Source organism: Leiobunum rupestre, chromosome 2, assembly GCF_980474605.1.
Source record: "Leiobunum rupestre chromosome 2, qqLeiRupe1.1.hap1, whole genome shotgun sequence".
NCBI lineage: Eukaryota > Metazoa > Arthropoda > Arachnida > Opiliones > Sclerosomatidae > Leiobunum > Leiobunum rupestre.
In genome coordinates, this window is record NC_143385.1 from 51,801,859 (window position 1) to 51,829,846 (window position 27,988).

The 27,988-nt window shown below is 34.4% G+C and overlaps 1 protein-coding gene across 1 annotated transcript in view; it reads right to left on the reverse strand.

Annotated features, from left to right (window-relative positions):
* Window positions 1-18,858: 18,858 nt before the first annotated feature.
* Window positions 18,859-27,988, reverse strand: part of LOC149958340 (ras-related and estrogen-regulated growth inhibitor-like protein A) — an 84,073-nt gene continuing 74,943 nt past the window's right edge. The window contains exons 2-5 of the mRNA XM_090165781.1: window positions 23,802-23,858; window positions 23,654-23,730; window positions 22,683-23,003; window positions 18,859-19,008 (exon numbers count right to left, since the gene is read on the reverse strand). Coding sequence (XP_090021907.1) covers window positions 18,859-19,008; window positions 22,683-23,003; window positions 23,654-23,730; window positions 23,802-23,858 — 605 coding nt within the window. The remainder of the gene's footprint in view (window positions 19,009-22,682; window positions 23,004-23,653; window positions 23,731-23,801; window positions 23,859-27,988) is intronic.

Sequence of the window (27,988 nt, forward strand, 5' to 3'; positions counted from 1 at the left end):
ATAAATTAGGTAAGTGCCAAATTTAGTCCCATAAAATAATTAGGCAAATGTCAAATTTAGTTCCATAAAACAATTAGGCAAAAACCAAATTTAGTTCCATGAAACAGAACTAATTTAGGTCCGTTTATCCATTTACATTGAAAAGGTAACTATAGTTAAGTTTCGTTAAGTCGATTAAATTGTAAAATGGACTAGTTTAGTTTCGTTTAACATAGTTCGGCTTTATCGAATCGAATAATTTCAAAAATTAACTTATTTAATTTATTTGGCGTTTTAAGAAAATTTCATCTTTTTAAGCCAGCTATTTTTAATAATCTAAATCGTGTATTAGTTTAATTTTGGCTACAACTTGTTGAATGGTAAACCTCCCCAGCGTATAGTTTAAGCGTAATGGCCTAGCCATGGGTGGCCGCTGACTCTAATAGCCCCGAAACGTGTTGGAGATGGCATGTCGTAAGTCCTTACTTTGCCATTGTTTATGTTATAGATCCCTCTCTTGTTTCTATTTTAAAAGTCGAACTTTACTGAACCTGTAATGGCTTTACCTACGCTGTCAAACTGCATTCGTTTTCCCATTACAGAAAGCCCTTAAATACCCGTTTTACCTGTCATTGTGACCCAATGTGGAGACCCTTATTTGGCAGAATGGATTTCTTGGAGTGAACTAAACTTGACCCCCGTAACGCGTAAGATAGCCCGAATGGTTTATAATGTTTTATTTCGTTTTTTATTGTTTTTTTTTTGGAACGGAATTTGTTCTAAATACTTTAAACGTACAGTATTTTTTTTTTCGTAGTTGAGAAAAAAAAGGTTTTGATTTAAATTGTTATTGGAAATAGTTGGATATTTAACTAGGACGAATAGTTCGTATTTTAAACTTTGTTTACATTTTTATTACTATTTGCGGCATCGGTCCAGCCTAACCTCGTTTAAACCTAAAATTATAATATACCAAAGACGTTTAAGCCTTAATCTTGTCTCGGGAAAACTCCGTATCTATAATGTGGATTCATTATGGAAAGTGGGTTCGCACCATAGATATAGTAAACGTATATAAAGGTCTAGATAAAATATTTCAAAGGGAGTGAATACGGAGGTGACAGCTAGCAGAAACGCGTAATTTCTGCAGGCTATCCTTATAAGACGCTATCTATCGGTAAGAAAGCTCGTGCTATCGTCGCGAGAGCCATTGTCTTCCGCTTAAAAATTATACTAAAAGTCACCAACAGATGGTGTCTAAAGACTACGGCCTGCGGAAAGGTCAAGCACTTAGTACTAAAATGCTAAGAGAGCTCGCGCTCTTGGTCACGTGCCTTCCTCGGTGTCTGCTAGGTGTCAATTCCGTATTTTATGTTAGGCTTAGACGCCCCGAAATTTATCTAGACCTTTATATACATTTCTTATATCTATGGTTCGCACCCTAGATTCACATTATGAGAGCTTTCTGTTCGACTGTTTTGTAACGAAGCGGTTACCCACTTCCGGCCTGTGAACTCCGAAAAATCAGCCTCCATTGTTCGCTGCCATAGTCTTATAATGGCCAACTTTGATGACGCAGTGTTGCGCGAACAGCGAGTCATCTAAGTTGGCCGTGATCTTATCTATAGTTGGTTACCATGGTAACTCTGGAGCTAAGTTTTTCGGAGCTCCGGCAGGAAGTGGGTAAGCGCAATTGACAACCCGCGAAGCAGTAATGTCAAATCTAGGTAACGAGGTTTTTATTATCTTTGGTTCAAATCTGGAAAAAAATTAACTGAGAAAGTCTAGTTATTAGTTAAAATATAACTAATTTTTATTGTTCCTTCTAATAGTGACTATTTTGTAGACACTCGAATTTTATGGAACCTCTACGGGTCGTGACTATTTTGTAGACACTCGAATTTTATGGAACCTCTACGGGTCGTGAATATTTTGTAGACACTCGAATTTTATGGAACCTCTACGGGTCGTGACTATTTTGTAGACACTCGAATTTTATGGAACCTCTACGGGTCGTGACTATTTTGAAGACACTCGAATTTTATGGAACCTCTACGGGTCGTGACTATTTTGGCTACTGGAAAACCTTGATTAACGCGTTAAACGGAATGTATTGTAGAAGCACATGAAATAAAATATTCCATTTTGAACACGAGAAACATTATTTGTTTGAAACTAATGTCTTTAAAAAGTCAAAACTTATAGTTTCTAGTCTACACAATTTAAAACGAGGTTTTAGAAAAAGCTGTGTTACTTTTTGAGGGTTTGTCGAAATGTATTTAAGACTAAAAATAATTGAGCATTTTCTGCCCTATATTTTGAGGTAATTTCTCTTCGGTGTGGAAATATGTTAAAAGCTTCAACTCTTTCTTTTTTTGGCGTGGGTGGGCTATAGGGACATTTTATTCTTTTAAATTTGAAACCGCTTCGCCGAAAAAGAGTGTATCATTCATCAAAATCATATTTGTATCGTTCGCCTTCTGGTCGTATGGTTATCAAAATTGTTATGGCTATTTCGGGTGTTTAAATTAGTTTTCGGTCTGTCATGTACTCTCTTTGAATGAGTACGTTTTTCGTTCAATTTTACACTGAAAGGGTTAACTACCTCGGGTTAAGTTTCAAAAATATTTTCTGATTTATACGTTTTTTATTAAAGACGGTAGAGGGGTTTCTGGGAGGTCTACTTTATATTCTTTTAGAGCATCGCCTTCTGTTGTAATTTAAAATTTCGTTTAGTTATCTGCAAAATTGCTTTATTTAGTTTATTTGCGTTTAGTTTATTGCAAAGTAACTTTATTTAGTTACTTTTCGGTCAGTTCAAAATGATTTATTTTAGAGTCGGTTAATCGGTTTAGTCCTTATTAAATGAGTCAAATACTTAATTTAGTTCTATATATCAATTGAGCAATGCCTAATTTAGTTCTATACATCTATTGAGAAAATGCCTAATTTAGTTCTATACATCAATTGAGCAAATGCCGAAACTAGTTCTAGGCCTATATATCAATTGAGCAAATGCCTAAACTAGTTCTAGGCCTATATATCAATTGAGCAAATGCCTAAACTAGTTCTAGGCCTATATATCAATTGAGCAAATGCCTAAACTAGTTCTAGGCCTATATATCAATTGAGCAAATTCCTAATTTAGTTCTATATATCAGTTGAGCAAATGCCTAAATTAGTTCTATATATCAATTGGGAAAATGCCTAATTTAGTTATATATCTCAATTGAGAAAATGCCTAATTTAGTTCTATATATCAATTGAACAAATGCATAATTTAGTTCCATAACACGTCGCATAAAACCATTAGGCAAATGTCTATTTTTTCCATAAATCTATTAGTTCGGTGCAAAATGATTTAATTTAGTTTCGGCTTAGCAAATGTATACTTAAGTCCCATGAAACAATAAAGCAAATGCCAAATTTTGTTCCATATAATAACTGGGCATTGCTTATTTTAGTTCCATAAATCCAGTATAAAAATGCCTAATTTAGTTATATGAAATAATTAGACAAATGCCAAATTTAGTTCCATGAAATAGAACTAATTTAGTTCCGTTTACTCAGTTACATAGAAACGTAAACTAGTTGAGTTTCGTTGATTCCATTGTAAAATGGACTAGTTTAGCTTCGTATATTATTCGGCTTTATTGAATCGAACAATTTCAAAAATAAACTTATTTAGTTTAGTAAAATCCACTCAAAAAATTTCTAATTTATATTCGTTTAGTCTATTGCACCGAAAAATATATTAGTTTAGTCTATTTTTCATAAATTGAACTGTTTTTTCATAAATTGATCTATTTGTTTTATAAATATAACTAGTTTTTTCATAAATTGAACTAATGTTTTCGTAAATTGAACTTATGTTTTCGTAAATTGGACTAGTTTTATTAAAATGAGAAAATATTTTACAAAATGAATTTTTTTAATGAAATAATTAATAAATAAATAATAATTTTAATTCTGAAAGTTTATTAAAAATAGTGTAGTTGAGTTTCGTTTAGCCTCAGCCATTGAGAAGCTAAACACTAACCGCGATCAAAGCTTAGGATTGGCCACACCTTGTTTTGCCGTGGCATAATCTTTCAAAATCGGAGATCTTGAAGTCATAAAGAAAGCTTACAACTCAATTTCCATCCGACGCGCGTTCAGAAAACCCCTAAACGCTGGTGCTATAAATTTCCCAAATTTTAATAGTCGCTATTTTCGAGGCCCTAAAAAGCAAATAATGTCTTTTGCGCTCTTTTGTCAAAAGATTTGCTCAAATTTTACAAGCTGTTTATGGTGATTTTGCCTGTGGCCATTTAAAACTTAAAAAAAAAATTACTCGTGGCTGCGTTCGCGAACCCGATTATGGTTCGAGATAATACTGAAAAATGCTTTTATGGTTTATTGCCGAGGCCTCTCGGTGGCGCCACCGTCGCCTGTCGTCGGTGGTAAAAAAAGACGTCAGCTTTTTGCAAGCTTCGTTGGCTACAGATTTTCGATTTCTCCCAATTTGGGGCGCCCAACAAAAAACTCGATTTCTATCCGTAATTGATTCTTTACTTGTGATTTTTATCTCGCGACAAAGTCATAAAAATCATTTTTTTTCTCGATAATTGACCGAACGTTGTTGCGATGGCCCGCTAGGGGGTTTGATCGTTAAAAATTGTTTGAATTTAGGCGTCGTAGCGAGCTTAAGCGTTAAGGAATGTACGCGTAGGACAAACTGATAAATTTTATTTAATTTGTCTTCGGTGATTTTCCTTAAAATCCGTTCAAAATTCTTAAAAATGATTTTAGTTTCAGTTTGACTCGTAACTTACAACGTTGTTCGCAATTTCCGGGGTGGATCTTGAAAATAGTTCAAATGTCGGGGTAAATCTTTCAAATGGTTAAATATTTCGGGGTAATTGTTCCAAATGGTTCAATATTTCGGGTAAATCTTCGAAATGGTTAAATATTTCGGGTAATTCTTCCAAATGGTTCAATATTTCGGGTAAATCTTCAAAGTAGTTAAATATTTCGGGTAAATCTTCAAAATAGTTAAATATTTCGGGTAATTCTTCCAAATGATTCAATATTTCGGGGTAATTGTTCCAAATGGTTCAATATGTCGGGGTAAATCTTCAAAATGGTTCAATATTTCGGGGTAATTGTTCCAAATGGTTCAATATGTCGGGGTAAATCTTCAAAATGGTTCAATATTTCGGGGTAATTGTTCCAAATGGTTCAATATGTCGGGGTAAATCTTCAAAATGATTCAATATTTCGGGATAATTGTTCCAAATGGTTCAATATGTCGGGGTAAATCTTCAAAATGATTCAATATTTCGAGGTAAATCTTCAAAATGGTTCAATATTTCGGGGTAATTGTTCCAAATGGTTCAATATGTCGGGGTAAATCTTCAAAATGGTTCAATATTTCAGGGGTGTGGGATACAAATGGTCCAAAATGTGTGTGTGAAAATTTTAAATTTTGGTCTTTCTTAATTTTTTCAAAATTTCGGTCTAACTTTTATAATGATTCAAAATTGTGTTCTTGCTTTTATAATGGGTCAAAATATCGGTCAAATTTCTAGGTAAAAATTGAAATAGTTCAAAATTTTAAATAGTTAAAACTTCCGAGGTGTAAAGATTAAATAGCTAAAATTTCTGAGGTGTAAAATTTAAATAGTAAACATTTCCGAGGTGTAAAATTTAAATAGTCAAAATTTCCGAGGTGTAAAATTTAAATAGTTAAAATTTCCGTGTAAAATTGAAATAGTTAAAATTTCCGTGTAAAATTGAAATAGTTAAAATTTCCGAGGTGTAAAATTTAAATAGTTAAAATTTCCGAGGGGTAAAATTTAAATAGTTAAAATTTCCGAGGTGTAAAATTGAAATAGCTAAAATTTCCGAGGTGTAAAATTTAAATAGTTAAAATTTCCGAGGTGTAAAATTTAAATAGTTAAAATTTCCGAGGGGTAAAATTGAAATAGTTAAAATTTCCAAGGTGTAAAATTTTAAGTTAAAATTTCCGGGGTAAAAATTTAAATAGAAATTCCGGCATGAAATATTTCATAAGTTCCAAATTTCGGAGTAAAACATTGACAATAGTTCGAAACGTCGCCTTGGAACTGACAAATATTTCAAACCGTTATGACAGTAATGACGTTATTTATTTATAAATAAAAAAAATAAAAACCCAGTAGAAAATAAAGCTCAATATTTGTCTTCTATAAAAATTGATGGTTATTTCTGTCTGTGCGCGCGGGTTCTTCGTCTGGCGTCTTGTGAGGGTTCGTAATGGCACTACTTAACATGCGGCAACGCGCCTGCTCCTCGTCCATCTCGAGAGGGCGTTAGACGGCCCTGAAACGCGCGCTTGAAATACGCCGCCAAGACACGCGGAAACTGAATACCAACGGCAAAGGTCACACACCAAGTCCCGCTACGATCTCTGCAGTGCCAAAATGCCGTAACTCCAGAATGATACGAGGCTTCTAATAAAACTAATTGTGATCCAAAATTGTAAAGCGAGTTTGCGATTTTAGTATTGTGAGAAATCACTGATAATCACTGAAATATTGTGAGAAATCACTGATAATCAGAAATGTTGTGAGAAATCAACGGAGATCACAGAAATATTGTGAGAAGTCACTGATAATCAGAAATGTTGTGACAAATCAACGGAGATCACAGAAATATTGTGAGAAGTCACTGATAATCAGAAATGTTGTGACAAATCAACGGAGATCACAGAAATATTGTGAGAAATCACTGATAATCAGAAATGTTGTGACAAATCAACGGAGATCACAGAAATATTGTGAGAAATCACTGATAATCAGAAATGTTGTGGGAAATCAACGGAGATCACAGAAATATTGTGAGAAATCACTGATAATCAGAAATGTTGTGGGAAATCAACGGAGATCACAGAAATATTGTGAGAAGTCACTGATAATCAGAAATGTTGTGAGAAATCAAAGGAGATCACAGAAATATTGTGAGAAATCACTGATAATCAGAAATGTTGTGAGAAATCAAAGGAGATCACAGAAATATTGTGAGAAATCACTGATAATCAGAAATGTTGTGAGAAATCAACGGAGATCACAGAAATATTGTGAGAAATCACTGATAATCAGAAATGTTGTGGGAAATCAACGGAGATCACAGAAATATTGTGAGAAGTCACTGATAATCAGAAATGTTGTGAGAAATCAAAGGAGATCACAGAAATATTGTGAGAAATCACTGATAATCAGAAATGTTGTGAGAAATCAACGGAGATCACAGAAATATTGTGAGAAGTCACTGATAATCAGAAATGTTGTGAGAAATCAAAGGAGATCACAGAAATATTGTGAGAAATCACTGATAATCAGAAATGTTGTGAGAAATCAACGGAGATCACAGAAATATTGTGAGAAGTCACTGATAATCAGAAATGTTGTGAGAAATCAAAGGAGATCACAGAAATATTGTGAGAAATCACTGATAATCAGAAATGTTGTGAGAAATCAACGGAGATCACAGAAATATTGTGAGAAGTCACTGATAATCAGAAATGTTGTGAGAAATCAAAGGAGATCACAGAAATATTGTGAGAAATCACTGATAATCAGAAATGTTGTGAGAAATCAACGGAGATCACAGAAATATTGTGAGAAGTCACTGATAATCAGAAATGTTGTGACAAATCAACGGAGATCACAGAAATATTGTGAGAAATCAAAGGAGATCACAGAAATATTGTGAGAAATCACTGATAATCAGAAATGTTGTGAGAAATCAACGGAGATCACAGAAATATTGTGAGAAGTCACTGATAATCAGAAATGTTGTGAGAAATCAAAGGAGATCACAGAAATATTGTGAGAAATCACTGATAATCAGAAATGTTGTGAGAAATCAACGGAGATCACAGAAATATTGTGAGAAGTCACTGATAATCAGAAATGTTGTGAGAAATCAAAGGAGATCACAGAAATATTGTGAGAAATCACTGATAATCAGAAATGTTGTGAGAAATCAACGGAGATCACAGAAATATTGTGAGAAGTCACTGATAATCAGAAATGTTGTGACAAATCAACGGAGATCACAGAAATATTGTGAAAAATCAACGGAGATCACAGAAATATTGTGAAAAATCAACGGAGATCACAGAAATATTGTGAGAAATCAACGGAGATCACAGAATGTCGTTCGAAAATCTGTAATCAAGTTTAAAAACGTTTGGCGAGTGACTGCCCCCTCGATTTTAACTAATAAATCCAGCGCAATTAAATTAAATAAAGAAATTATTATTTTTATTGTTTTGTTTAAAAGGTAATACAGCAGGACATACGATGGTGTATAAACGAATTTCGCGGTTTAGCTGTAGAGGTCTCTATCAGGCTGAGAAATAAGGAATTTTTTTAAACTGGACTTGTGGCCAGTAGAGCCTAGGTAGTTTAATTAAAAAATGGCCACTGGCCACTTACCATTTTTAACCTTCAAAATCAGGCTTTCATAGTAGGTATTTCAACATTTTGCAGTGTTAAATAAAGAACTATAAATCTGCTTAAGCAATATGTAGAAACATCTTTATTGAGCAATGTTAAATTAAAAAAATAACTACTATCACAAATGGATCACATTGTAATGAGGTGTATTAACTAACTTAAGTCCTCTTTCTTTTGTAATTAAAATTTACCATATTATATTTATATCACAATTATTACACTAATACAGTCAAAGGCAGCAAGCTGCCGTTTCCCTATAGAGTATAGACCCGGCCCGAACAAGCCTACTGAGAGAGATTGTTAATATTTCTTTTTGCTAACTGCTCAATTTGCTTCTTCTATACTGTGTGTAGTAGGGTTGTTAATTTTCCGGAAAAATAAAATGCGGAAAAATTTCCGGAAAATTTTCCACAAATCGGAAAAATAAAAAATTTAAACATAAATTACTTTTCAAGGGTTTTTAATGTTTTAAACTTTTTATCGATTTAAAATGACTAATATCAGTAAACATACTACAAAACATTAATAGTGTTACATTTCAACCAGTTTAAACTAGTCTATAGGTTTAGTTTTACTTTTAGATTAGAAAAAATGAGGTGAAAATGCCGCTTTATTTAAATTTGCAAACAATATATTAGACAAATCATGGAATGAAAACGTTTTTAATATTTTTCGGAAAAATACGGAAAATTTTCCGGAAAAAAGGCCTCGGTAATTTTCCGGAAACTTTTCCGAGTGGGAAATTTTCCGCGGAAAATTTTCCAACTTACAACACTAGTGTGTAGAGTGTAGAGTAGACAGAAGCACGACACCCAGTCACCCACTCTTCACACAATTGACACAAGGCCAAGCACCACCACACAGCATAGAAGCAAAGACCAAACAATTTTAGGGATTAATATAGTATTTTTTAATTAACTAAAATCTTGAAAGTAAAAAACTTTGAATTAATTAAATGGTCACCAGGGCCACTAACACCCCAAGCATTTAATTTTTAAACTGGCGATTGGCCAGTGATAGTGCCTTATTTCTCGCACTATTTCTCTCTATTACTACCGCGTTATGCGAATTTCGAACGCGTGTGCCTTTCCCGACTAGTTTAGTGGAAGATTGAAGATTCTGCTAAATAACACACTGCGTAAAGTGGAAAACGACTATAGTACTACTATAGCGGAATTATAATTTGGCGGAGGGTGCAATGGGAATTTAAAATTTCGTTACCGCGCCCACAAATAATACCTCCAATTTCAAAAAGACTTTTTTACTCCCTATAAAAGTATATTAATTAAATTAATTAATCCATTGCTTTGCAAAAATATTGAAAATATTTTATTAAATGAAATTATTAATGATCAAAGTTTTATCTATATTTTGCGAAACGAAATCTAAGTTGCCACGTTTTCGAATTCTAGTAGCGTTAACGGTCTCTATCTTTCGATAAATATATTTTTAGCGAGTTTTTTCCGTGTCTTTCAATTTCGGTAAAATTTTCGCTAAACTATACCGTTCCTGAAGAAAGGCCAGGGAAAATTAATTTCATAAAGTAGCTTGCTCTATTTTTTAAACGTATTAATTTATTTTCTTAATTAATTAACGCGTTGTTTAAAATTACGTAAAAAAGTTTTAAAATTTTTCAAAGGGTTGTTGCGCTAGATGGGTGTAGTTGATGTGGCCATGGCTCTTCGCTTTTCAGGGTGTGGATAATGGCTTTTGCGTATGGGTTATTAGATTCGTGGATAATGGCTTTTGCGTATGGGTTATTAGATTCGTGGATAATGGCTTTTGCGGAGTTGCATAGGCGTATGGGTTATTAGATTCATATCGAAATGTTTTGGTGGGTTGAATTTCGGATAATTAATTTAATGTAAATATTTTAGTGGGTTACGTATCTTCGGGTATGAATTTAAATTACTTGTTTTTAGTAGTTCACTTCGTGGTTTCGTTAGCCTGGTAATTTATTAACTAGCCTTTAACAAATTAATGATTAACAGAGTTATATACCAAAACTGATTTAATTTTTTTATATGCTAAACAACATATTTTCATAAACCGGTTAATCTAAGTCCTGCAAAATATTTTACCCATATTCATCGATATTTCCTGTAAATATATTACCCATATTCATTGATATTTCCTGCAATATATGCTACCCTGATTCATCGATATTAACCTAAATTATATATCCCATATAAAATATATTGTTAAAAATTACTATAATTCAAGTTATTGTCAAATTTAAATACGAGCCAATCAACGTGAGGGGTACCTTTATGTCCCGCCTTTTGTGTCAAAATGTAACTTAAGTATCTTGTTTTGATTTTCACGCAAGCGACATCTGTTGAAAACAGAGCTACTTCACGTCGAGCCGACACTTGCTTTAAAAATTTACAAACGAAATTTGGCACTAGGCCTTGGCAGTGAAAATTAGAAAAACTTCAAAGGTATTTCCATAAAACAACACAATAAAACGTTAAATAATAAAGTATAAAATAATAAAGTATAAAATAATTTTTTCCACGTTACGAGATAAAGCTTTGTCCTCCTTTATGGTACGCGCTTGATCTTCAAATTCCAAAATCTTGATCGACTGCGGCACGTGCTCTCTATCTTCAATAACTATAGCTAGTGACGTCGAAAATAAGTGACCTTCCTTATTTTATAGAAACACCTATTTGGAAAACGTTGCCAATCAGAAGAAATTTTTTAGTAGCGGCGATTGACCCAAGGTTAGTAGAGAAATTCCCGGCGATGCAGTTCGGTATTCATGGTTGAAATGAATACATTAATGTAAATATGTTATAAATTGATGGAAAAATTAAAAACTCATTACAAATAAATTGAAATGAAGTCGAAGACTAGCTAACCCACGGTCAGTGGCGTAGAACTCAGAGGCCCCCCCCCCAAAATCTCTATGAGGCACCCTTTTTAATTTTTTTATTAAGCTCCAGGCCATTGCCCACGGTCGCTAATAACCCTACTGTTTTGTCTGCGGCGAGACCGGGCGAGTATTGTAACGGAAGTACGGGATCAGTGATGCCAGATGGAGGATAATTTCCCACATCTAGGGAAATTTCTACCCCTAAAAACGGTTAAATGGGAAAAGGGAAATCCAGCCAAAAATTAGCTAAATCTAGGAAAATTCGAGGGGGGGAATTATTTTATTAAAAGCTAACATAAAAAATGGATAGGAAAGTTCTATTTTCGCGACCTGGCATCACTGTATGGGATAACGAGTGACAAGGCGTCGAACCAACTAAAACGGGAGTACTGACAAGGAGAGTACCCGAGGTGTTTATGGCCGATTTTGTTCAAAGTCGGGCGTAATGTAGACCTATATGAGATATGAAATTTCCCAAAAGGAGACGTTGCACTACCCATTCGTTTTGCTATAGCAACCGAAAATGTTTTTGATCACTTAAAACGATAAAATCTCCATTTAAAAAAGTATGGGATTTTAAAAAATTTTGAAAATCACGAAATGCGTAATTTGGACCACATTTAGGTAAATTTCATCAAGTTTGGGTAAATTGAAACAAATTTTGGGTAAAATAATTGAAAAATCGTATTTTGGTTGTAAGTAGTCAAAAACATTTTCGGTTTCCATGGCAAATCGAATGGGTAGTGCAACGTCTCCTTTTGGGAAATTTCATATCTCATATAGGTCCACATTACGGCTGACTTTGAACTAAATCGGCAATAAACACCTCGGGTACTCTCCTTGTGAGTACCAATTATATAATGCCGATTGTTTTATTAAATTATTTGAAGGCCTTACATTAGTTTCAAGTTTGAGTCAATATTGTATATAAAATAAGACTTCAAGGGGCGAAATATATTAACGACATATTTGTATATGTTATTTTAAATTATTCTATAAAGAGTGAATGTCGGTCTAAGGTTTTGCGTTCATCGCGGCCTCGGCATCCATTTACTTTCCGTAGTTTCTCGGACACTCGAACTTTCTCACTTCCTCATAGCACGGCCAACTTTGATCACGCGCTGTTCGCGCTACTACGGCCAACACATTCGTCGAAATTCCGCGAGCAAGGATTTTCCCCCTATAAACTGTACTATAACGTGTAGGAGTTCAGCGCCACGCTCGGATGTTATATTGACTTCAATGTAAAAACTATTCTAAAAATAATAATCCGCTAGGGGCGCTCACGTCATACACATCTTTTGCTCATAGGTTAACAATGAGATGGCCGCTGTAGCGCGAGAGATCAAAGTTGGCCGTGCTCATAGTGACTCACTGACTTAGGCGTTTTCGTAGACGTGTTTTTAGCCAATGAAACGCGTAAGCAAATTTTAAATATCCTACCCAAATTAATAGATTTTATTTCTGTAAATTGTTTAAAAATAATTTTTGCCAGCTAAAAATACGGTTTTTAATCAATTCGGTTACACGGTGATTAACCTTCAGAGAATCTGAAAAGGTTTTATGGACAACATCGATTAATCGTTATTAGCTTATTTGTTAATCGATTACTGACTGTCGATTTTCAATAGATTAATCGATTTGGCAGCAGTCTTTTATATATATTACTGTCTCCGTCGATTAATCACTCCTTTGATTAAGTTGAAAGCTTCCATTCATAATCATTCGATTAATCCGGGCTTAGATCATTAAGAAAGTGAGCAATCTGACCAGATTTCGATTCAATTAAATTTTTATATAGGCCTATATAGTTTTTCATAATAAAACCATTTTTTACGAGCAGGATGTAAATGGTTCGCCTCCCAATGTTTTCGGAAATGTACCAACCACAGTGCCTTGGCCTCCGCCAATTTGAACCTCGCGTTATTTGATTTATTGTCCTTATAATCAATTCCTCGGCGTAGTGACACGAAAATAGAGCCCTACAGTGGACCCTCCTTGTAATTTACTTCTAGCGGCTGCCCGCTCTGGCCCCTGGACCCACACAATCACACCCTGAAAACCCTCGGAACATTATTTATCATTGCATAATCAATGGGGCGGTTCGACAAAATGGATGCCACCAAGGCTTAAACCTAGGCGTCCCTTGTAATAAGCAATCACTCGAATAAAAGCGCCATCTATAATGCACTTTGCGTTCGATTCTTCTACAGGGTGTGAGCATTTTCGTTGCAAATTGTGTTGAAGTATGTTTAGAATTGTTTTCAAAGTTACGGTGAATAACATTTTTAATTTTGAGGCTCAGAAAAATATTTAGCACAGAAAATATTTCTTTAAAATTTTTTTAAATTTTGACAAATTACGCGCCAATTTAAAATTATATGGCCTTTATAACCTTTTTTTGCATGAGCCAATCGATTTTTAATGATTTTCTACCAAAATTTAGTTTTAGTAATTTTTTTTTAAATAATAATAATAATCAGCTAGGCTAATACCCAATGTACCACCTTAGGCTTATGATTTTTTAAAACGTTGAGAAAAAAATATATTATTTTCATAGCCACTATTTTTTTTGCATAGATCAAACGAGTTTCAAAGATTTTGTACAAAAAAAGTTTTATGTTATAAAAAAAAATTATTATTTTTTGTTTGAAACGTCAAGAAATTTTGCACCATATTTATTCACATACTGTAATTTTCTTTTTTGTGTGGTGGTTTGGAAAATCGATTCACCCTGTACACGAATGGAAAAAGGCGATTTTAATCTAAATTGAGCTTATTAATGCCAACTATCAGAATGCTGATGGAGTCTGTCTTATTAAGGGGCCTCTGTCGGCCGAGCAGTCTGCAGTTCGTTTGTTAAGACTTTGCTACGCTTTAATGAAATAGTTCAAATATCTCTAAGCCTACGTGAATTGTATACAATCTGACGTTGGAAAGCTTTTTTCTTCGTAAATTATGAAGAGTCGACGATTGAGAGATGTCCGCCGAGGTCTTTGAACTTCGCAACCAGGGCCTCTGTTCCCAAAAAAATTGATGCTTTATGTAAATTGTTCCTCTTTTGACGCCTAGATGGGGCTTTGTAGTTTTGTAGTCTTCTGGCTTGGTACGCTTGCTGAATCGCAAAATATTACGAATTTATTTCGTTATCTTCCTTTAAAATGTAAAATAATCGATTATTTTCCGTTTGAAATGTTTAACTATATCGATTAATCGATTGTTGATTTCGATATTACATATTAATCGATTGTTCAATTCGATATTACATATTAATCGCTTCTTCAATTTGATATTATCGATTAATTGATTGTTGATTTTGATATTATAGAATAATCGATTGTTCAATTCGATATTATCGATTAATTAATTGTTGATTTGGATATTAACGATTAATCAATGGTTATTTTTTTATATAATCGATTTAACGATGGTTTAATTTTGTAATTATCGATAAAACCATGGTTTAATTCTGGGGTTGATTTATCGAATGTCGATTTCATTTAGCTTAATCTATCTCAATTAATACTTTGGACTGATTAGATTTAGAAAATATTTAAGTCAATGACTGTCCAAGTAAGTCAAAGACTATAACTAGCAAAGATATTGATGACTTTTCTGGCGATATCGAAATGCCTCGATGAATTTTTGTTTTGCATTCATTATGGACTTGGTTAAGTTCCCATTTCAATATATTTTAATTGTTGGAGATGTTCTAAACATATTCTAAATTTTTACAGGTATTTAAGAACAAATGCAATCAATATTTAAGCATTAAGATTTGCTGGTAATCTAAATTCCACTAATTTTCAGTGATTATCGGTCTAATCAAATGTCGAATAATGTATAGTCAATGCCACTAACGTTAAGATAGAAGCAATCAAGTTAGTCTTTCATGTTTGGTGATAGTGAATCGGAACACGACCTTAACGTTGAGGCATAGAGAATCAGAACACGACCTCGTTGGGTGATAGAGAATTGGAAGACGACCTTAACGTTGGGTGATATAGAATCGGAACACGACCTTAACGTTGAGTCATATAAAATCAGAACACGACCTTAACGTTGGGTTCTAGAGAATCGGTACACGACCTTAACGTTGGGTGCTAGAGAATCGGTACACAACCTTAAAGTTGGGTGATATAAAATGGGAACACGACCTTAACGTTGGGTGATATAGAATCGGAACACGACCTTAACGTTGAGTCATATAAAATCAGAACACGACCTTAACGTTGGGTTCTAGAGAATCGGTACACGACCTTAACGTTGAGGCATAGAGAATCAGAACACGACCTCGTTGGGTTCTAGAGAATCGGAACACGACCTAAACGTTGGGTGATATAGAATCGGAACACGACCTTAACGTTGAGTCATATAAAATCAGAACACGACCTTAACGTTGGGTTCTAGAGAATCGGTACACGACCTTAACGTTGGGTGCTAGAGAATCGGTACACAACCTTAAAGTTGGGTGATATAAAATGGGAACACGACCTTAACGTTGGGTGATATAGAATCGGAACACGACCTTAACTTTGTCTTTGGGTTCTAGAGAATCGGAACACGACCTTAACGTTGGGTGATATAGAATCGGAACACGACCTTAACGTTGAGTCATATAAAATCAGAACACGACCTTAACGTTGGGTTCTAGAGAATCGGTACACGACCTTAACGTTGGGTGCTAGAGAATCGGTACACAACCTTAAAGTTGGGTGATATAAAATGGGAACACGACCTTAACGTTGGGTGATATAAAATGGGAACACGACCTTAACGTTGGGTGATATAGAATCGGAACACGACCTTAACTTTGTCTTTGGGTTCTAGAGAATCAGAACACGACTTTAACGGTGAGTTAAGTCATTAGCCTTTGTTGACTGAATTTTAGAGTGAAAAGTCAATAGAAGCATCTATTCCGGCATATACTGGAGGAAAACTCCTATCGTTCTACTACAGCGGAGTGCGGATTCGGTTGAATGAGTTGAAATTAAATTTCAGCCTCCAACAATTAACACCCACAGTTTTGAAAACACTGGATACTCCCTTCAACCGTTGAGTTATTGCTTTTTAAAAGCGCTCTCAGGGAAAATATAAAAGAGCGATCAATAATGCGCGCATTCCGGACATTTTCACTTTTAATTCCGTGTAGATGGCGCCGACGTAGCTTTTTCTCTTTTAATCGGTAATCCGCTCGGGGGCGCCACTGAGGTAACTCGAACAATGAACGCGGTAGCCTGTGAACTCATTAACACTTCTAGGCTTAATGCGTTTTCGGGAGAATAGAGGGGTGAAAGAAACGAGGCCTTTTCCGGGACTACACCCCGCGCCACCTATTAACTGTTTTGCGAAACGTTATTTATTGCCCTCTATTGTTCTTCGTTGTTATTATTTTTAAAGCGAAACTACTTACAAACGGGATTTTTAAGTAACCGTTTATTTTTTACAGCTAGGGTAACTATGCGAAGTCGACATCTTTTTTTACATATAAAAAAATCCGATCGCAACGCCCCCTGGTTGATTTATTTTCAGTCTAAATGGTTCCACTGGAGCTTTTGGGCGGGGATTTACCCAGGAATTTTATATTAGTTCTTTTGGGGCGTTTGAAATTTAATAGATTAATCAAATAGTTTTATTATCGGTAAATCCGGAAACTATAAGATTTCTTTTGGGCTAGGCGGTTTAGCGACAGTAGATCCACTCAATTGCAACTTTCTTAAACGATTGCTTAGAAATACTTACAGGATGAACAAATAGTTAGTTAATAATATCATAAGTAACATAATACCAATAAGTATGACAATTAGCAAAAATTATCACCGAATTGATTTTAAGCGCTTTTGCTCAATTTAGGTTTAGTTCTTAGCACAGAGCCCCCTAGTGTGTAAATATTAGTTCTCAACACAGAGCCCCCTAGTGTCTAAATATTAATTCACAGCACAGAGCCCCCTAGTGTCTAAATATTAGTTCTCAGCACAGAGCCCCCTAGTTTATAAATATTAGTTCTCAGCACAGAGCCCCTAGTGTCTAAATATTAATTCTCAGCACAGAGCCCCCTAGTGTCTAAATATTAGTTCTCAGCACAGAGCCCCTAGTTTATAAATATTAGTTCTCAGCACACAGCCCCCTAGTGTCTAAATATTAGTTCTCAGCACAAAGCCCCCTAGTGTCTAAATATTAGTTCTCAGCATAGAGCCCCCTAGTGTCTAAATATTAGTTCTCAGCACAGAGCCCCCTAGTGTCTAAATATTAGTTCTCAGCACACAGCCCCTAGTGTCTAAATATTAGTTCTCAGCACAGAGCCCCCTAGTGTCTAAATATTAGTTCTCAGCACACAGCCCCCTAGTGTCTAAATACTAGTTCTCAGCACAGAGCCCCCTAGTGTATAAATATTAGTTCTCAGCACAGAGCGCCCTAGTGTCTAAATATTAGTTCTCAGCACAGAGCCCCCTAGTGTCTAAATATTAGTTCTCAGCACAGAGCCCCCTAGTGTCTAAATATTAGTTCTCAGCACAGAGCCCCCTAGTGTCTAAATATTCCCAAAGCGAAATATACTATTACCAAGGACGATAATGTACTATTCAGTTCGATTGCGAGTCCAAGTTGGAGCCAAACGAGAATGTCAGCGTCGAAAATAGGTTCAGAACAATAGGAAGTGTCATACTTATGGAACATTATGCTACTTATGATAATAATAAATGAAATAGAGTTACGATGTTTTTAAATTCGGGGAACGATTTTGAGCATGATTTTTTAAATAACTATGATCAGAAGTATTTAAGAAACTGTTGCGTATCCAGCTATTAAATAAAGGTCTTATTCTAATCTAAAGCCTTTGTTCGTACATTTATTGCTTATTTAATTCGCATAATTTTATATAAAATATTTATTTTGATACAAAATTTATTTAAAAAAAGCGTCTACTTTTTTCCTTCTAAAAACCTTAATTCTAAAACTATTTAAAAAATATACATTGAAAATTCGAATTTTGGAAACTTTGAAATTATTTACAAACAATATTCGTATTTTAAAATCAGAAAACTGACTATGGCCCCATTGAGATCAATGACTCTTTTTTTCATAAGTTCATTTCAGTTTGTCCAAATTTTCTGGAGTTGTAGTTCGTACGCGCACCACTAGAGATATTGTTGTTCTTTCAATTCAACTCTGTATAAAGTTGGATAGAATGTTTCCAGTTCAAGGCCACGCGGGTTCAAATGCTGGAAATTCAAGGCCACGTGTGAAGTTCAAGGACACGCGAGTTCAATTGTTGACAGTTCAAGGCCGCGCGTGAAGTTCAGAGACACGCTGGTTCAAGTGTTGACAGTTCAAGGCCGCGCGTGAAGTTCAAGGACAAGCGGGATCAAGTGTTAACAGTTAACGACCGCGTGTGAAGTTCAAGGACAAGCGGGTTCAAATGTTGGGAAAACAACTCCGCGTGTGAAGTTAAGGACTCGCGGGTTATAGTGTTAAAAGTTCAAGGCCGCGTTTGAAGTTCAAGAGCACGCGGGTTTTAGTTCAAATTGATAATGAGGGCCTTTTCTTTTGCCCGTTTCGTGACAATTTCCCGTTCTTGCCGAACACCATCCCAATCATTTTGGAAACTGTCATGGCGGCGCCCAGTTTTGGTCTTCGAATCGGCAGAGTTTTCAACGCTTGTAGGTAGATCTAGGGAAATATTGTATGACTTTTATTACAATACATTCTTAATTAAGCAGATACCAAGAACGGTTTTAGCTACTAAGACCTTCGGCGCACTAGAACTCCATTTTATCGATTCCATACGCCATCTAGTATTAATGCTAACAATTTAATTAAAAATAATGGTAAATAGTGGTTAATAATGGTAAATAATGGTAAATAATGGTAAATATTGGTTAATAATGGTTAATAATGGTAAATATTGGTTAATAATTGTAAATATTGGTTAATAATGGTAAATATTGGTTAATGATGGTAAATAGTGGTTAATAATGGTAAATAGTGGTGAATAATGGTAAATAGTGGTTAATAATGGTTAATAGTGGTTAATAATGGTAAATAGTGGTTAATAATGGTAAATAGTGGTTAATAATGGTAAATATTGGTTCATATTATACAATAAGAAGTGAACTTAAGAAATTGAAAAGGCTTTAAAAGTCGCTGGATGATTTAGGCCTAAGGTGGTGCCTTGGGTATTAGGCTAGCTGATAATTCCAAAAAGGAATATATCAACTTTAGAAGATCTTAAACTTTATTTTCATTACTCTACAAGTCTGTTCTAAATCTTAAAGTTTTTACCTCTCCGAGGGGACAAAGTCCCCTAGGAGGGGTTATACAACGACCGTGTCTGTCTGTGGGTCTGTTGGTGGGTCTGTTGGTGGGTCTGTGGGTGGGTCTGTGGGTGGGTCTGTGGGTGGGTCTGTGGGTGTGTCTGTCTGTCAGGACTGCGAACGCGTTCGCATTTTCGGTGCAAAGTGTAATCACTGCGTACGCAGTTTCTCAAAGGGTTGGCAAAACCACCGTGTGACGGTGAGCGTTAACGGATGCATTTGCGGTTTGGTTTGGATGGTGTTTTTTCGCTCACCGTCGTGACGGTTTGGTGTATTACGTTTTTGTAATGTTTATGCGTAGGTTGTGAGTGTTGAATTTGTTGTGTTTGTGTTCTGATGGTTGTGCATGTTGAGTCTGTTGTGTTTATATGGGCGTTTTCTCTCCAACTTCTTCTTAATGACTTTGGGACGGACCGAGTGCTGAGTGTAATGCTACCTCTCAACGTCCAATGGCAGGGTTTCCACCAGTTGTACACGGTACTCGTCTTAGTATCAATTTGCGATCGCATCGGGCGGGATTTGAACCCGAGACCTCCTGATTGACAGGCGGACGTTCTACCACAGAACCACCGACACTTGTTACGCCTTATTGAAAATTAGACCTTCAGCTTTATTGGAAGCGTATTTAATAGAGTAGGAAATTTTGGTTTAATTGAAATAGAATTGAAATTGAAATTATTGCATCGAAGAAAATCTAATTTAGCGTTTCTCTATTGATTAAAAACAAATGCGCCACCCAGGTTTCGAACCCAGACCATTCGGCTTGGCAGTCGAGCGCTCTACCACAGAACCACCGATAGCTGCTTAGATTCACTGAAATTAAGACAGGCATCGTAAGCATAATAGGTAATAAAGTCTTTTTTTATTAATGAATTTATGAAGGCCTAATCTGGTATTTTTTAAAGGTTAAATCTTGTTTTAGCGCAGTAAGCCGAGATTAGAGGGTTAAAGGGTAGACCCTGTGGGTGGTCCACTTTCTTAACGACCTATATATAGTTCTGTTAATTCAAAGGAGATAATTTAACGTTAATTGCTTTAAGAGCTGGCGGTTAGTCAAGTGGCTCTCTGTGCTTTGTTGATGGTAAGGTTTTTGCTTCTTGTAAATACATTTGGTGTGGATATTTGGATATCTACGATTTCTAACGCAGTCAATGATTTCTTGGGTGTGCGAGTCATTATATGATATTGGAAATTGGACGGCATTGGTCTTTTTCATGTGGTATGCGTCACAACGTCAACAGGAAGTGAACGAGTCGTCCACTACCAGATATCTACGGTATCTTCATCAAGGGCGAGTGTTGAAATAAAATGAGCGTTAAAGATGCGGCAAGTATTTCATAAGCGAGTAATTCCAAAAAGCCTCTGTAGATATTTCTTTCATTAAAATTTGCTTCGTATTATATTTAACTGATAAACTTGTTCTGTAAAAGGGTTTAATTCAATTGTGCATTTTTATAGTACGTCTAACTTACTGTTGTAACTACTTAACTTATGATATTCTGAATAAATTAAAATTGGTCGTTTCGTCTCAATTATTTTAATTATAGTTAAAATTTTATACCGGGCGGGATAGAAATGGGTTAATATTTTTAACAAATAACTCTAAATTGCGGAGATATATCTTTAAGGGTTATCTCGAGAAATTAATACCACTAGGGACAATTCTACCGAGGAGAGGTATATTTTGGCTTGCCAACTTGTTATCTCCTTCAATGAAGCTTAAAATTTTAAATACCGTAAAAAATTCATGGAAATATATTATTTACCATTATCTTATCTACCATTATTTACCACTTTTCCAATTTTATACCATAACATTATTTACCACATAATTTGACAAACCTATTAAATACCACTTCGTAACCCTGTTCCCAACAGATGTCGTTAGTGTTTCAATTTTAATTTCGAATTTCAGTCTGACCAAGGTAGTACCAGGGTTATTAAACTTTTAAGAGGTTAGATTACGACGCTATACAATAAGTTACTTTCTCCGCCACCCCGCCCACCTAATGAAGGAACCCTATAAGGAAGCACCCTCTACTGTGGATAACTGGAAGCTCTGTAAAAAATTAGAAAACGATGGTGTGGTTGATTACTTATGAAATTTAATTTAATAAACTTTATTTACTTTAATAACTTAAAAAAATATTTTCTGTAAATATTTATTTAAAACTATCGCTATCCTTACTCAATGTAATTAACGAAGTTAATAAATAGGTTACCTAGATAGCGCTCCAGTGCAATAACGATAAAGAGGGGAAAGCAAGTCTGACTAATGGGCGTCATCCTAAAGCTTACGTAATACGGTAATTGAACCTCATAAAGCAGAATAACCCTGGTATTATTTTTCTTTTTCTTTTGTACGATTCTCAGTAAAACATTGCTGAAACTTTGAGAGCACCCTGTAAATTTGAGACCACCCTGTATTTTTGAGAGCACACTGTACACCTGTTTTAACCCTGTACATTTGATTCCACCCTGTACGTTTGAGACTACATTGTACATTTGAGACTACCCTGTAAATTTGAGACCACCCTGTATTTTTGAGACCACACTGTACACTTGTTTCTACCCTGTACATTTGATTCCACCCTGTTACGTTTGAGACTAAATTGTACATTTGAGACTACCCTGTACATTTGATTCCCCCCTGTACATTTCAGACTACCCTGTACATGTGAGACTACCCTGTACATGTGAGACTACCCTGTACATGTGAGACAACCCTGTACATGTGAGACTACCCTGTACATGTGAGACTACCCTGTAAATGTGAGACTACCCTGTACATGTGAGACTACCCTGTACATGTGAGACTACCCTGTACATTCGATTCCACCCTGTACGTTGAGACAACCCTGTACATCAGAGACCACCCTGGAACTTTGAGACCACCCAGTACATTTGAGGCCAGTATAAATTTGTTACAACTTTACAGGATTAAACAACTATTATACGATCGTAAAAATGAATAAATTGACAAGCATTCATTTTCTTTTGAAACATCGAATGCGGGAGCGAGTGACTGACCTGCAGCGCGCGGGACTCCCTGATGAGGCTTTGGAAAGCCAGGCTGACTCCGACGTAATTTTCAGCGGCCGAAACCTCGTAGAATTGGCAGTGGAAGCGCAGCGACATCTCTTGGCCGTCGTCGACGGCGACTTGCCGGGCGTGCTCCAGGTCGCGTTTGTTGCCCAGCAGGATGATGGGGCAGCCCGCCACCAGGCCCTTCAAGTTGCTGATCGTCTCCACCAGGTGGCGCGTGTACTCGAACGTGCTTCGGTCGCAGATGCTGTACACTAGCACGAAGGCGTCCGCCCACGTCACGTGTTCGTACAGGCAGCCTGGCGTCTGCAACGGGACACAACCATCGCGTTTATCAAAAGGTTTTATTGGTTTGACCTTGACAGGTGGTATTACAAACCACGAACATATTTATTTCTACTGAGACCATCCGAGAGCAACATGTTCTAGTTTAAACCACCGGTAGAAGAGGGGGGGGGGATTAAATACGTCACTGGGGGGCGCTTCATTAAATAAAAAAACTGTTACGATCCCTTTAAGAATTTACTAAAAATGCCTACAATAAATAAGAAACTGTTACGATCCCTTTAAGAATTTACTAAAAATGCCTACAATAAATAAAAAACTGTTACGATACCTTTAAGAATTTACTAAAAATGCCTACAATTAATAAAAAAACTGTTACGATCCCTTTAAGAATTTACTAAAAATGCCTACAATAAATAAAAAACTGTTACGATCCCTTTAAGAATTTACTAGAAATGCCTACAATAAATAAAAAACTGTTACGGTCCCTTTAAAAATTTACTAAAAAAGCCTACAATAAATAAAAAACTGTTACGATCCCTTTAAGAATTTACTAAAAATGCCTACAATAAATAAAAAACTGTTACGATACCTTTAAGAATTTACTAAAAATGCCTACAATTAATAAAAAAACTGTTACGATCCCTTTAAGAATTGAATAAAATGCGTACTTTGCAAAATGAAGTGTCCATAATTTCCACTTCGGTCGAGATATTGTCGAAGGCGACTGAATGTCTGTAGATGAAATCTGGAAAACAATGGTTATATTTTAATTTAATTTTAATCAGTGTCGTCGAAATAAAAGTGTAAAATATAAACCTTTGTTGGAACTGTACTCTCCAATGTAGCGCTTCGTCAAGTACCTCACGGTTACAGCTAAAAGCAAATAATATTCATAAGTTCATAAGTTACACATTAAAATAACTACGCTTGTATTTTAAAGTTATAATTTCGTACAATCAATTTTATCGAGTTCAGTTCAGTTCATAGACGCCGTGACAGGGTTGCACCATTTTTTATACAAAAATCAAATCAATAAAGCTTTTATCTAAATTTGATGTCAATATTTTATCGAATTTATTGATCTTTAAAGGGAATATAACCTGCAAAGCAATCTTTATGGAAGACCCCTTAAATTTTTCAAATTTCCTGTACAGTGGCGCCATACATTTCTAAAGCCAAAGGCAAGAGCGGCCAGAGCTGCAAACGTTGGTGATCCACACCAAATACCTGAGGTTACATTCCCTTTAAAAAATTAATGTTTTTTTTTCAATTGATATATAACCTAAAACTAAACGAAATCATATATAAACTTAATTACAATTTAATATTTTAGTGTGACCAGAATTGCTTGGTATTTGAATGGTTTAGAACCTATTTTTTGGAAACTTGTATTTATCAATTGAAATATATTATATCATTTCATCCGACTTTTAAATAACTTGATTACAATCAATACATTTTTAAATAATTTGTTTTAAATCAATACCTTTTTAAATAATTTTATTTAAATCAATACCTTTTTAAATAATTTTATTTAAATCAATACCTTTCTACTAATTATTAAAATCGATACCTTTCTAATAATGATTTAAATCAATACCTTTCTAATAATGATTTAAATCAATACTTTTTAATAATTTGTTTTAAATCAATACTTTTTAATGATTTAATTTAAATGAATACTTTTTAATAATTTAATTTAAATCAATACTTTTTAATAATTTAATTTACATCAATAATTTTTAAATAATTTGATTTTAATAAATTTCAAATAATTTCATTTAAAAAAATTTCAAATAATTTCATTTAAAAAAATTTCAAATAATTTGATTTTAATAAATTTCAAATAATTTGATTTTAATTTATTTTAAATAATTTGATTTAAATCAATGCTTTTTAATAATTTGATTCAAATCAATACGTTTTAATAATTTTATTCAAATCAATACTTTTTAATAATTTGATTTAAATCATTAACTTTTTAAACATCTTGATATTAAAAATTTGATTGAAATCAATATCTTTTTTAAAATCTTGATATTAATCATTTGATTTAAATCAAAACTTTTTTAAAAATCTTGATATAATAATTTGATTTAAATCAATAACTTTTTCAAAATCTTGATATAATAATTTTGAACTTCATTAAATCAATGATTTAAATCAATAACTTTTCAAAATCTTGATATAATAATTTTGAACTTCATTAAATCAATGATTTAAATCAATAACTTTTCAAAATCTTGATATAATAATTTTGAACTTCATTAAATCAATGATTTAAAAAAAACTGGATTTAAATCAAATTGATTTGGTTCATTTAATTTTTACGTGTTATATACCTGGAGGGTTTTAAGAATTATTTTCAATGAAGTATGGGAATGAAGTTCGCGTATTGTTGATTATTTATTTCTTTTTATCGAGCCGGTATGTGTTTAAATAATCGGTTATTTACACGAACAGAAGTTAGAAGCGCCTGAAGTATTGCTCCAAAAAAGCAATTTAGTCCTACGTAATCACCCAGAAGGGGTCGCTGAAGTCAAGGTCAGATTATGACTTCTTGGAAAGCGCGCCATTTGGGAAAATCATGTTTATTATTTGCGAGCTGTCATAACACATTTTGCCATTAATATCACTCTAGGGAGCTACAGATTGCAGGGAGCTGATGGAATCTAAGCCTATGTCTTTATTTACTAAATAGTGTGAAATATAACAGCGCAACAATATAGTAACTCATACCATAAGTCTATAATATTTTTTAATAAGTTTGTCACTTTGGGGAATATTTTACTGAGAGCTAGTAACGAAGTGACGTCATCCCAAAAAGAAAATCTCCCCCTAGCGAGGCGCTGTCAAAGGCTACCTGTGACGCGTTAGCAAGCGGACGCAAAACCCGCGACGAAGCCCGTAATGCAGTCTGTCTTGTGAATAGCTCTCAGTAAAACATTTTCATGTGAAGAATAGGAAGTGTCACACTTATGGAACAATATTATACAGTGTTGCTAATTTTACGCAAATCGGAAAAATAAAAATTGAAACATAAATTACTTATTAAAGGTTTTTAATGTTTTTAACTTTTTAACGATATGAAATGTCTAATATCAGTAATCATATTACAAAACATTAATAGTGTTACATTGTTAATCGGTTTAAACTAGTCTAGAGGTTTAGTTTTACTTTTAGATTCGAAAAAATGAGGCGAAAATGCCGCTTTATTTAAATTTGTAAACAATATATTAGACTAATCATGGAATGAAAACTTTTTATCGGAAAAATACGGAAAATTTTCCGATTTACAACACTAATTAAACACTTATGCTCATAATTAATCCCAGCTAGTAATGTGGGAATTACTGTAATTAAATTAATAGACCTATGCCTTTTTATCAATGAAGAAGATCCTTCACAAGGGTTACGCCATTAGAGGTGGATCTTTAAATATGCTAAGTCTTACTAGATGGCGCCAACAGTCCGAAACGTAGAAATTTATCTAAAAACCTTTAAAAAAATTTTTTGAATTGTTTATTTTGATTTTTTTTTATGTTTTTGACATAAGCCTTCGTTTAAAATTATGTTAAACGTTTGGTTTATTTAAAGGCCTAGGATTACTTCTGCCTGTTTTCCTTTAAGTTTACTTCCCGCCGCGCAAATATCCTTGTGGTAGGCTAACCGCAGCACACGTTGGCCTACCCCCAGGATATTTGCGCGGCGGGAAGTAAACTTAAAGGAAAACAGGCAGAAGAAATCCTAGGCCTTTAAATAAATCAGTGTAAATTCCCTTCCCACCAAAAAGTGTAAATTGGCGCCATTTGTTATAAATTAAAGCATTTAAATCGAACTTCTATGGGATTCGCTATCAAAGTTAGTTTCCCTGTAAGCAATTTGCGAATTGGTCTATTGGAAATATTTCAGCGCACAATTATTTAACTGTAAATTGTTTTACTATATTATCTACATGTCTCAAAATCTAAATTTGTGACTACATACTTGCTTTGCCAATTTGATATTAAAAATATGGTACTTCCTTAAAACTAACATGTTAAAGTTACCGTATATTTGAACTAAGGTCATCAAAATTGTATATTAGTTCATGGTCAAACTGGATAATAACAGTATAAAACCTCGCGACCTCTTGTTCTATTTTTGGAAGATTTTATTTTCATCCATCGATCATGTCCGTAAGCGGCGCCAGAGGGCAGGACCATCGATTATTTGGGTGTCAGTGGAAAGTGAAAATGCAAAATGATTCAACACTCGTCTTTTACTCTTATCGTTCTAGTTTTAATTGCTTCTTCGCCCTGAAGATGGCGCTCTTTAAATTAGGCTAGATAGATTGCTTCTTCTTTATCTACCCGAAAGAGATAAATTATTACCGATAAAGTTTTTCCAATTCCAAAATTTAAACGTAAAGGGATTATCTGTTAAATTTATGTTGGTTTTTAAATTATAGGTCTGTCGGTGGTTTCTAATGGTAAAAAAATGCGCGTACAAATTGTAAACCTTTGCGTTTTAAATCGATATTGACAATTCCTAATTATTTTCTCAGTCACGCCATCTGCCTGCGGAAATTAAAACCTCACAAAGTAATAACTTTAAGACAACTAGTATGGTGATATTTACAGCTATTAAAACAACAAACAACCTTTATAAATATTCTAGAATATTGTATTTCAAACGAGAATAAATAAAACGAAAATTTTAATTTTGGTAAATCTGAACTGGCGACGAAACCTATAATCAAGAGTCGTGTTAAAGGGAGTTGGAACTAAATCGAAAAATCGTCTGCTAACACGCGTCAAGACTTTTTTGTCATATTAGCGTAAATTAATTTCTGGGAACCTTGCTTTTTTGTAACGTAACTATCGGCAATAACTGCTAGCTTCCGTTAAACCTGGTTGAAAAAATGTGGAATTCTTTGATTTATTATAAATATAGAAGTTCATACTCCCTATAAAGTAAACCATGGTAATAGGACGTTAATTTTAATAAGTTAAAACGCTGTA